The sequence below is a fragment of the Pezoporus flaviventris genome, unplaced genomic scaffold, assembly GCF_033815535.1.
Source record: "Pezoporus flaviventris isolate CSIRO_AGI_PZ_B2104156 unplaced genomic scaffold, CSIRO_AGI_Pfla_v1 ptg000021l, whole genome shotgun sequence".
Classification (NCBI taxonomy): domain Eukaryota; kingdom Metazoa; phylum Chordata; class Aves; order Psittaciformes; family Psittacidae; genus Pezoporus; species Pezoporus flaviventris.
The window spans coordinates 10,560,765-10,570,558 of record NW_026892569.1 but is presented as its reverse complement, the minus strand read 5'-3'; the positions used below and the strand labels follow the sequence as shown (position 1 = coordinate 10,570,558).

At 64.9% G+C, this 9,794-nt stretch overlaps 1 protein-coding gene across 1 annotated transcript in view; it reads right to left on the bottom strand.

Annotated features, from left to right (window-relative positions):
* Nucleotides 1–1,506: 1,506 nt before the first annotated feature.
* COL7A1 (collagen type VII alpha 1 chain) overlaps nt 1,507–9,794 on the bottom strand; it is a 28,928-nt gene continuing 20,640 nt past the window's right edge. Inside the window, exons 84-120 of the mRNA XM_061456206.1 lie at nt 9,603–9,665; nt 9,485–9,520; nt 9,279–9,359; nt 9,131–9,199; nt 9,015–9,050; nt 8,803–8,844; nt 8,655–8,699; nt 8,487–8,531; nt 8,335–8,370; nt 8,187–8,246; nt 7,934–8,059; nt 7,771–7,842; nt 7,553–7,588; nt 7,259–7,318; nt 7,106–7,150; nt 6,988–7,023; nt 6,828–6,863; nt 6,688–6,744; nt 6,468–6,539; nt 6,165–6,236; nt 6,032–6,067; nt 5,861–5,941; nt 5,731–5,784; nt 5,504–5,557; nt 5,367–5,429; nt 5,200–5,262; nt 4,856–4,972; nt 4,477–4,554; nt 4,346–4,399; nt 4,085–4,133; nt 3,934–3,981; nt 3,732–3,776; nt 3,407–3,496; nt 3,141–3,209; nt 2,595–2,717; nt 2,083–2,262; nt 1,507–1,935 (exon numbers count right to left, since the gene is read on the bottom strand). Of these exons, the coding sequence (XP_061312190.1) occupies nt 1,886–1,935; nt 2,083–2,262; nt 2,595–2,717; nt 3,141–3,209; nt 3,407–3,496; nt 3,732–3,776; nt 3,934–3,981; nt 4,085–4,133; nt 4,346–4,399; nt 4,477–4,554; nt 4,856–4,972; nt 5,200–5,262; nt 5,367–5,429; nt 5,504–5,557; nt 5,731–5,784; nt 5,861–5,941; nt 6,032–6,067; nt 6,165–6,236; nt 6,468–6,539; nt 6,688–6,744; nt 6,828–6,863; nt 6,988–7,023; nt 7,106–7,150; nt 7,259–7,318; nt 7,553–7,588; nt 7,771–7,842; nt 7,934–8,059; nt 8,187–8,246; nt 8,335–8,370; nt 8,487–8,531; nt 8,655–8,699; nt 8,803–8,844; nt 9,015–9,050; nt 9,131–9,199; nt 9,279–9,359; nt 9,485–9,520; nt 9,603–9,665 (2,379 nt within the window). The 3' untranslated portion in view covers nt 1,507–1,885. The remainder of the gene's footprint in view (nt 1,936–2,082; nt 2,263–2,594; nt 2,718–3,140; nt 3,210–3,406; nt 3,497–3,731; nt 3,777–3,933; nt 3,982–4,084; nt 4,134–4,345; nt 4,400–4,476; nt 4,555–4,855; nt 4,973–5,199; nt 5,263–5,366; nt 5,430–5,503; nt 5,558–5,730; nt 5,785–5,860; nt 5,942–6,031; nt 6,068–6,164; nt 6,237–6,467; nt 6,540–6,687; nt 6,745–6,827; nt 6,864–6,987; nt 7,024–7,105; nt 7,151–7,258; nt 7,319–7,552; nt 7,589–7,770; nt 7,843–7,933; nt 8,060–8,186; nt 8,247–8,334; nt 8,371–8,486; nt 8,532–8,654; nt 8,700–8,802; nt 8,845–9,014; nt 9,051–9,130; nt 9,200–9,278; nt 9,360–9,484; nt 9,521–9,602; nt 9,666–9,794) is intronic.

The following is a 9,794-nucleotide window of genomic DNA, read 5'->3' as shown; positions in this document are numbered from 1 at the left end:
GAAGGCAGTAAAATGCATCTGACCTCCTGCACCCCATCTCCAGGGTAAAGCTCTTTGGAAGGTTCTGGAAGGGGTGGCTGGAGCGGATTTGATTCACTGGAAATCAGGTTATTGTCGGAAAAAGTAGAGTAAAGCATTCCCCCCCCCCCCCCATTTCCCAGGCCCTCATCCCCCAGAACCCCCCCAAAGGAAGCTGCACCTCACCATTTCCAGTGGGTCCTCGTCCTCTGCTGCTCAGGCAGCTCCCAGGGTGGGTACCACGGTTTGCCCTGCTCCCCACCAAGCCCTGGCTCTTATCCTGCTCCAGCTCCAACCACAAGGGGTGACGGGGACACACCATGGGTACAGGGGGGGGTGGAACAGACACAACGTTATTAATACACTTTGCCTAATAGCGGGTGAAATCATCCTGACTGTGGGTGGGTGGGTGCTCCCTTGCTGCTCCATCAGTGCATTGGGGGGGGATTCCGGGAACCTGGGGTGGACCAGGGGTCATTGTTTAACATCTGACTCCATCCAACTGAGCCTTCCTGCTCCTGCCAGCCTCGGGTGAGCACTTAAGGGAGCAGAAAGCACAGAACCTGTCCCCCTGGCTGGGAGCTGAGGTGCTGGTGGCATTGCCAGCCCCCGCCGTTCTGCCAAACGAGGATCCCGGCTGTCTCCTGGTGATGCCATGGCCCGATGGGAACATACCAGGAGACATCACCTCCCCGCTGTGCCAGCCCTGGAAAACACAGTGGGTAGCAGGCTGCAGGTGTTAGCCCCACACAGCAGGGTTTACCCCAAAATCCCCCCCTTAGAGACTGTGGGAGCATGCAGGGGCTCTCGGGCTCGGCAAGCACCTGTGAGGTGAGTTGGGTGCTCAGCCTGGAGTGCTGCCCAGGGCACAGTGTTGGGGGGGCTGGGGTCAGGCCGCTGGGGGTCCTGCCCTCCCCATGGCCACAGGGTGACCGATCCCAGCCCAGTCTCCAGCGGTGGCAGCAGAAACAGTGCCAGCTCTGTCCCTGTGCCAGGACCTCCCACCCAGCAGTCAGAATTAGCTGCGGCGCTGATTCATCCCGCAGCACCGCAGCCCCACGTGCCGGCACGTCATGGCCCGGCCGGGGGGTCACGGCCCCATCTGCGTCAGCCGAGCATATTCCGGGCACAGGGACAGGGCACTGGGGTGCCCAGGGAGCAGGGACCCCAGCCCTGATGAGCATCACCTGCTGCCGGGGGCAGGGAGATGCTCGGTTCAAGAGCAGGTTCCCAGCTCTTACACTGCCCATCCTCAGGGGTTCCCCAGTGTTGACTCCCCTGGGTTAAAGGCCGAGGTGCGAGTGGGAGGGTATTGCAGGGAGAAAGCCTCTGCTCTCCACACAGCTCTTTCTTTGCCAAACCATCGCAGCCACAAAACGGGAACCAGGCCCCGGTTGAGGTTAAGGTGAAATTTATTCAGATGGAGGTGGTTGCGGGGAGGGGAGGAGGGATGGGGGGAGGCAGCGCCTCTCCCAGGGATGTGGGATGAGGGTGTTAGATGAGGGGACCCCAACTGTGCCCAGTCCGAGTGCCGCTCCAGGGCCACCAGAGAGGGAGCAGGGGCAAGCACCATCCCATTGGCAGCAAATAACTTAAAAACCACACTGGGAACAGCCCAGGAAACCTCCAGGTGGGAAAGGGGTGAATAAGGGTTGATACAAATTTCACCTTAACAGGCAATAAAACCGATATGAAAGAAAAACCCCATGAGCAGCAAAAAGACAGATTAGAAATAGCACCAGGTTTCTGCCGGGGGTCCCGGCTCTGCAGCAGCCCAGCCCTGGGCAGGGGCAACCGGATGTGCCATGGGACAGCCCAACCTGCAGGATACTCCCTGCAGAATGCTGCCCGTGGGATGATGCCCATGTTATGCCTGTGGCTGTGCTCCTGCCTCACCGCCAGCATCACCACGGGCACCTGCAGAGAGAGATCCGAGGAGCTGGAGCCGATGTTTGTGACCAGCATCATCCCCCCCAGCTCTGCACCGGCTGAGCCCGCGGCACCCGGTGGGGACGCTGCCGGGGCTGCCGGTGCCAGCGCTGTGACGATCCGTGCCGGGCGTACCTGCCCCGAGGCGCTGCCCGCAGCGCAGCTCGCACTCCTCCCGGCTGTCGAAGCGGTTGCTGTTCCCCCCGCAGCCGCTGTAGACGAAGGGCCGGCACTCGGCGCCCCGCTGGCTGTGGTACCAGCGCAGCGTGTAGCGCCGGCAGCCCCCCTCGTCCAGCGGCAGGCTGCAGGGCTCCGCTGTGGGGCAAACAGCAGCAGTGAGGGGGGCAGAGCAGCAGCACCGTGGTGATGGAGGCAGAGGAGTAACCCCCGAAGGCAGGAGACACACACACACACACACACACACACACACACACACACACCACTCTACTGGGGGCTATGAGAACCCCTCCTGCGACTCGTGATCTGCCACGGGCAGGGGACCCCTTCCACTAGAGGAGCTTGCTCCAAGCCCGTGTCCAACCTGGCCTTGAGCACTGCCAGGGATGGGGCAGCCACAGCTTCTCTGGGCACCCTGTGCCAGCGCCTCAGCACCCTCACAGGGAGCAACTTCTGCCTAAGCAGCTCACCACCCATCACAGCCTGCTCTGAGCCGTCCATCTCCGGGACCTCATCGTACTCCTCCTCCTCCTCTCCGTACTCGCTGTCATACTCGAGGTCATCAGCATCAAGTGTGACTCCTCTGTGCTGCCCTGGGAGACAACAACGGGTGTCAGCAGCCCCCCTCCTGCCCCTGCATCCCTCCTGTGCTGCTCTGCACATGCCTGCACGCACAGAGCACACACGTGCACGCCTGCAAGCACAGAGTACACACGTGCACGCCTGCACACACACAGCACACACGTGCACGCCTGCACACACACAGCACACACGTGCACACCTGCACACACACAGCACACACGTGCACACCTGCACACACACAGCACACACGTGCACACCTGCACACACACATTCCTTGCTGCCCTCTCCTTGCCTCTTTCTTTAACCAAAGCCCCCAGAACAAGCATGGGTGCTGCTGGGTTATCCCTCAGTGCCTGACATGGAGGGCAGGATGTGACATACATGGAGCAGGGCAAAAACGGGATGGGGCCTAAAAGCACACGAATGACACTCACCCTCCTCTTCCTCAGTGTGTGACAACTTGAGCACAGGGACTGCAGGGACGGGCTGGGTGGGAAAGAGCCCTGTGAGGGGGAAGAACATGGTGCAGGTATCAGGGAGGAGGCAAGGGGAAGTGGGGCGCATCCCCCCTGCTTGCCAGGGGGAAAACAGCCCTTGCTGGTGTAGAGCCCATCAGATGAGGACGGGGATGAGAAAGGGCACAGGGAGGCACACATCCCGATGGGGCCAGGTCTTGTATGTCCTCTGGGCTCTCCATCACCTGCTTGGCCGCGGTCCCTGTCCTGGCGGACGCTCCTTCCTCCTCCCTGGGCAGAGCGGAAGCTGCTCCTGGCCTGAGCCCCCCAGCCTCCTTGGGGAGAAAGCACCCACCTCACCGCAGCCCCTTTGCCTCCATCCCTCCACCCCACTGCTCCAGCCTCCCATCCCCTGCAGCAGCCCTGCCCCTGCAGCCCCCCAGCCCCAGCTCCAGCACCAGGCATGGATGGGCACTGTCCCTGTGGTCCCTTCCTGGTCAGGCAGACCCCAGCAGTGCCCAGACCCCTTTGGCACCATCCTGAGCTTGGGATCCCTGCGGCACCACGCACCATCCCTTCTCCCTGTACATGGTCCCGCGCTGGTGCTGGCCCTGGCTGAAGGGGTTCCATGAGGGTCACAAAGGGGGTGACAAGGGTGTTTCAGGGGTCCCAGCTGCCTCCAGCACCCCCAAAAACCGGCGGCACACACGAGTACTGGGACCCTGCTGGTGCCACATGCAAAGGGCAAGGGGTAGGAAGGGGAAGCCACAACCTGAGAGCTCACGGGAGTCCAGGCGCTGCGGAAAGCGGCCGCCACAGGCTGCGGGAAACAAGGGGCCGGGGTCAGGGGCAGTGGGAGCAGAGCCCAGCCCGGGGCAGGGGCAGTGGGACCAGAGCCCAGCCCGGGGCAGGGGGATGCTCACCGCAGTGCTGGCTCATCTCCTGCCGCACGAAGGCACGGATCTCCTCCTCCTGCCCCGCAAGGAGGGGGGCAAAAGACCCAAATCACAGCAAAGATAGTGCAGTTAGAGAGGAGGAAGAGCTCTTCCCCAGCCCCAGCAGAGCCCGGAGTGGAGGGAAGCCCCTCACTGGCAGCAGTGGGATGGATCCAGCACCCCGGCTCCCCATCCCATCCTGATGACCTGAGCACCGCGAGTCAGTGCCGGCTCCCTCTTAGCTCTTACCGTCATTCCCGGCTCCCCCTTCTCCCCACGCTGTCCCTGGGTGCCGGGACTGCCCTGGGGACAAGCAGAGGGAGGTGGGAGGCTGGTCCCAGCCGTGGTTGGCCGGGCAGCGCAGGGACCCGCTCACCAACCTGCTGCCCCCTCTCGCCGGGGATGCCGGGCACGCCGCGGGCCCCCGGCACCGACTGCCCGGGGGGACCTCGCTCCCCCTGCAAGGGACACAAGTCAGGACCTGCCTGGTGGCTCTGGATCCCCTCTGCTCACCCAGCGCCATGGATGTGCTGAGTTCCCAGTCCCCGCACCCTGGGACAACTGTGCAGGTGGGGATGGGGATGGGGACAGGGACGGGTCCTCAGGCTCCCACCCCTGGGCAGGGGGGTGCAAGGGGCAGGGACAGAGCTGGGACATGGCTCCTGATGACACCAACCCCTAGCCCACAGTGGGGACAAGACCTTCCCCTTCCCACAGTGCCTAGAGGGGAACCAGCCCCCCGCGGTGGTGGGGTCTCACCTTCTGGCCTTGCATGCCCTCAGGACCTCGTGGGCCAACGCTCCCGGGGGGTCCAGGGGGGCCTGGAGCACCATCACTGCCCCGGGGACCAGGGCCACCGATGACACCCGGAGCACCCTGCAGGAGAGCAGGGGTGAGGCTGGTGGAGCTGGAGCCCCCAGCCCCAGAACAGGCACCACGGGCACCCTAAAGCACCGGCGCCTTCTTGAGAAGGGAGGGGATTTGTTGTCACTTCAGTGACAATTCAGAGCAGCACCGAACGCCTATCCTGAGAGCATCGGGTTCTGAGGTGCTGCTGGGTCCTGGACAAAGCAACGCGGGGCAATGCATGCCAGCCTGCTCACCCGCTCTCCCTTCTCCCCCTGGTCTCCTTTGGCTCCCTGCTGCCCATCAAATCCCCGGTCACCCTGCGAAGAGGAAGGGACAGGCAGCAGGGAAAGGCAGAGGGGACAGGCAGCCGGCAGCTGAAGCGCCAGCCCAGCTTCTCCCGGCACTGCCCCCATGTACATACCTTGGGCCCCATGAGTCCCTCCTTGCCAGGGATGCCGGGCGGTCCGGACAGCCCCAGCTCTCCCTGTGGGTGACAGGGAGGTGTCCATCAGCCACCAGCCGCACGTTCCTCCACCACCCGGTCAGCACAGCACTTACCGGCTCGCCTCTCCTCCCAGGCAGCCCTGAGCGCCCCGGCAGCCCCGGCTCGCCCTGCAGGACAGGGGCAGGACAGGGGCAGGCTGGTCAGTCTTGTGCCCCCATAGTGGGGCCGAGATCTGGTCGCAGCCATCTCCCTGCTCCCAGTGGCTGGCAGAGGGGATCTGAAGGGCTGCAGTCTCTGGGCAGCACCCAGGCTCGGGCAGCACCCTCAGGCACACACTCACCTTCTCGCCCTTGTCCCCATCGAGGCCACAAGCGCCCTTCATGCCCCGGTCACCCTGTGAGGATGAGGGGAGTCAGAGCCATGCCCAAGGGATGTGGGTCCTGGCTGGGGATGGGCAGAGGCCAACCCACCTTTGGGCCGCGCATGCCCAGGGGTCCCATGTCCCCCTTGTCCCCACGTGTTCCAGGGATCCCATCACGGCCGGGCTGACCCTGCAGGATTGAACACATGAGGGGTCTGCTCCCCGTCCTGCCATGGGCTGGCACCATGGGCTGCAGTGGCACCGAGATGCGGCTCCTCACCGGCTCACCGGGCTCCCCTGGTGCTCCCACCTCTCCCTGGGGATGGCAAAGGCATTGGTCAGGGCAGGTGAGGGTATGGTGCCCCAGCAACCCCCCAGCACTCCCCCAGCAACGGGGGGTTCCAGCTCCTCACCTTCTGCCCACCGGGGCCACGGGCCCCTGGGAAGCCAGTGGAGCCCTTCTCGCCTTGCTCCCCTCTTGTCCCCTGCAAGCAGAGACCAGATCAACACAGGGCAGGAGGGAGAGCTCTGGCTATGGCACAGCCCCATGGAGCCACAGGGACCACAAAGACTGGCTCCAGCAGCTCCCCTTGCTGGGGCTCATCGAGCCACGGTGCCCACGGGCATCACACCCTGGTCCCTGGATCCAGCAACAGCCCTCCATGGTCCCCAACCCAGTAGCCCCCAGCCCCACACAAGCCCCCCCAGCCCCATACCTTCTCTCCAGGCATTCCTTGCTCCCCTTTGTCCCCCTTGTCCCCTTCTGTGCCCTTCAGGCCACGGTCTCCCTGCAAAGTGGGAAACACAGGGCCAGGTCAGAGCATGGGGAGATGCTCAGGTAACGTTGGGATGCAGAAAACAGAGCTCCCTGGTCAGGGATGGGGGACAGATGGAAACAGGGAGGATGGGGACAGAGAGGATGGGGACAGCTCTTACCGGCTCCCCCTTGCTGCCCCGTGCCCCAGCAGGCCCCTCCACCACCACAGTATCGCCCTGCACAAGGGAATGACAGAGATGGAGTAAGCAGGGGGTCAGCACTGCTGCCCTCCTCCCGCTGCCCCATGCTGGGGACTCACCTTGTCTCCTTTGGGCCCCGGGGCCCCAGCGTCTCCCTGTGAGGAAGGGGAGATGGGGAGATGCTGCAAGGATGCCAGCAGGGAGTGACAGCACCCCTGGGACTGGGGACCTGACCCCTGGGGTGCATCGTTCACCCCCCTGGCTCCCAGAGCCCCTCACCTTGTCCCCACGCTCCCCCCGGTTCCCTGGCAAGCCCTGTGAGAGAAGAGGAGAGGGAAGGAGTGCTGGAGGCTCGGGGGGGGGGGGGGGCGTTGGGGGCAGCCAGGGGGGTATTTACCACCGGCCCTCGGTCCCCTTCTGGCCCCGGGCGCCCGTCTTCACCCTGCGAAAAGAAAGGGATGTGAGGAGGGGTCTGCGATGGGGGCACCCAGCACCCCCCAGGGACAGCCTCTGGCTTGCCTGGGGACACGGGGGCTGTGCCTGTACCTACCCGTGGCCCTGGGTCTCCGCGCTCTCCTCTGGCCCCTGGCAGCCCGGCCCCCGGTGCACCCTGCCATGGGATGTCAAGAGCTCAGCCCTGCCCTTGCTGCCCCAGCCATGCTGTGTGCCCCCCACGGCACTGGACACCCCACACAGGGTCCCTGCCACCCCCCCGGGGGCTGGGGGTACAGAAGGCTCCAAGTGCCACCATCCAGAGCGGGCTCAGCATCCCCAGGGTAACTGCATCAGGGACACCCTGTGTAAGGAGCAGCCCTCGTGCTGCAGGACCGTGCCCTGTCCCTACCTTGTCACCTTTCAGGCCAGCAGCCCCCTGGATGCCCTAGAGGAGAGGAGAGGGGTGAGTGATCCATGTGAGGAAGGCAATGCCAAGCACCCCATGAAGCACTCCGGGCTCCCAACCGGAGCCCAGCAGCCCCAGCCCGGGGTGGGATGTGCCTGGGGGGGGTGCCCACCACCCTGCCCACATCAGCGGGCACCCGGGCACTGCAGCCCCACACTCACGGCCGGCCCCGGGGGCCCTGCAGGTCCCGGTGCTCCAGGGGTGCCGTCTCTCCCGGGAAAGCCGATAAGACCCTGTAGGGAAATGGTGAAAGGCAGGGACTGCAGTGGGGGGGCAGGGGGGTCCCACTGCCACTGCCCTGGGCTCCAGGGTCACCCACTGTACCCTCTCTCCTGGGGGCCCTGGTGGGCCAGGCTGCCCACTGTCCCCTCTGAGCCCCGGCTGTCCTGGTGTCCCAGCGATGCCAGCTAAGCCTGGGGGTCCTGGCAGTCCTGGCAAGCCGATGTCACCCTAGAACAAGGAGGAAAACGATGTGGCCCATGAAGACAGCCCCTCGGGAGCATGCTCCCCCCTTGGCCAGGGCAGCAGCAGGGCGCTGGGGATGTGGTGCCCCAGGTGACAAGGGGACAGGGGTTACCTTCAACCCCGGCGGCCCATCCTGTCCCCGCGGTCCCTGTGCGCCGACCCCTGGTGATCCCTGCATGGGGCACAGAGCGTGGGGCACATCCCCTGGCCTGCAGGTACCGCATGCCTGGGGCACTGTGCCACCCAGAGCAGACACCCACCTTCTCCCCTTTGGCTCCAGAGGACCCTTTGGCTCCCTGTGAAGACACGAATGCACCGGTAAGGACTGAGCTGTACATGATGAGGGCACAGGTCCTCTGACAGCACCCACCCCCTCCAGCATCCACCCCTGACCCCATGTGCTCCTACTCACATCTTCCCCAGGATCACCCGGCTCCCCGAATCTTCCTGGCTCCCCCTGGCAGCGAGAAAAGAACAGAAAGCAGGAGCAGGAGGTGATGCACGGGGCTGTGTCCGGATGCTCCTGCTGTGTCCAGGCAGACCCAGGACCCCCTCCCTGCCACCCCCTAGCAGCACTCACCTTCTCGCCCTTGGGGCCTGGCAAGCCTCGGTCACCCTTGGAGCCCTGCTGGGGCAGAGTGGGGTTGGGGGGGCACAGGGCTGGCCTTCCCCCAGGAGGTGTGTGTGGGGGGTGAGGTTTAATGGGGGGATTGATGGGGCCAACTCACGGGCTCTCCCAGCAGCACACCCTCCAGCAGCGCCGGCTCGCCCTGCAGCAGCACACGTGTGCTCAGGCACACACGGGGACACAGATGCTCAGGCACACACGGGTGCTCAGTCGTGTCAGCATCAGGTACCAGACCCGTGCCCGCCCCAGCCCCAGTGCCTTATGTAGCACCCAAGGGTGGGGGTCTCCCCACCGAGCACCCCAGCTCCTCACCTTCTCCCCTTTGGCACCAGGAGGGCCGGCGATGGCCTGGGCACAGTAAGGAGGACCGGTGAGCAGGGCTCCATGGGGATGCTCCGCTCATCCCGGTGTTCCAGCTCCGCACTCACCTGCCCTGGCGCTCCAGCATCCCCTGGCTCTCCCTTGGGACCAGCGGGACCCGAAGGTCCTGGCACCCCCTGGCACAAGCAACAGAAGCCTCAGGCACAGCCCCCAGGCAGAGCGCAGGGTTCCAGTGGGGCAGGAGCATACACGTACCATCTTCCCGGGCATCCCGGCCTCGCCATCCTTCCCTGGCACACCATCCCGGCCTGGCACTCCTGGCTTCCCACTCTCCCCCTGCAGGCAGCAGGACCGGCTGTGGGGTCAGCTGGGTATTGGGGTCCTGCAGCCCCAAACAGCCCCACACCTTCCTGAGCACCCCCACAAGTGGCAACCGGGCACGGAGGGGACAACGCACTCACCACTTGTCCCGTCAGCCCAGGGACACCCGGTGGGCCCTGCAAGGGAGATGGGAGCAGAATCAAGTGCGAGCCCACCAGGAATAGCCATGAGACAGGTCAGGGGGCTGTAAATACCTACCCCAGGGCCAGGGGGGCCAGGGGGGCCAGGCAGCCCGATGTTGCCCTGGGGACCAGGCAGGCCCTGCAATGGAAACAGAGGTGTCAGATAGGCTGAAAAGTGCCCTGGCACAGCCAGGACCTCAGCTGGGCCCACCGGAGATGCACCATGGGATGGATAGGTTTGGGGTTCTGGATGGGGAGGGGGCAAGTG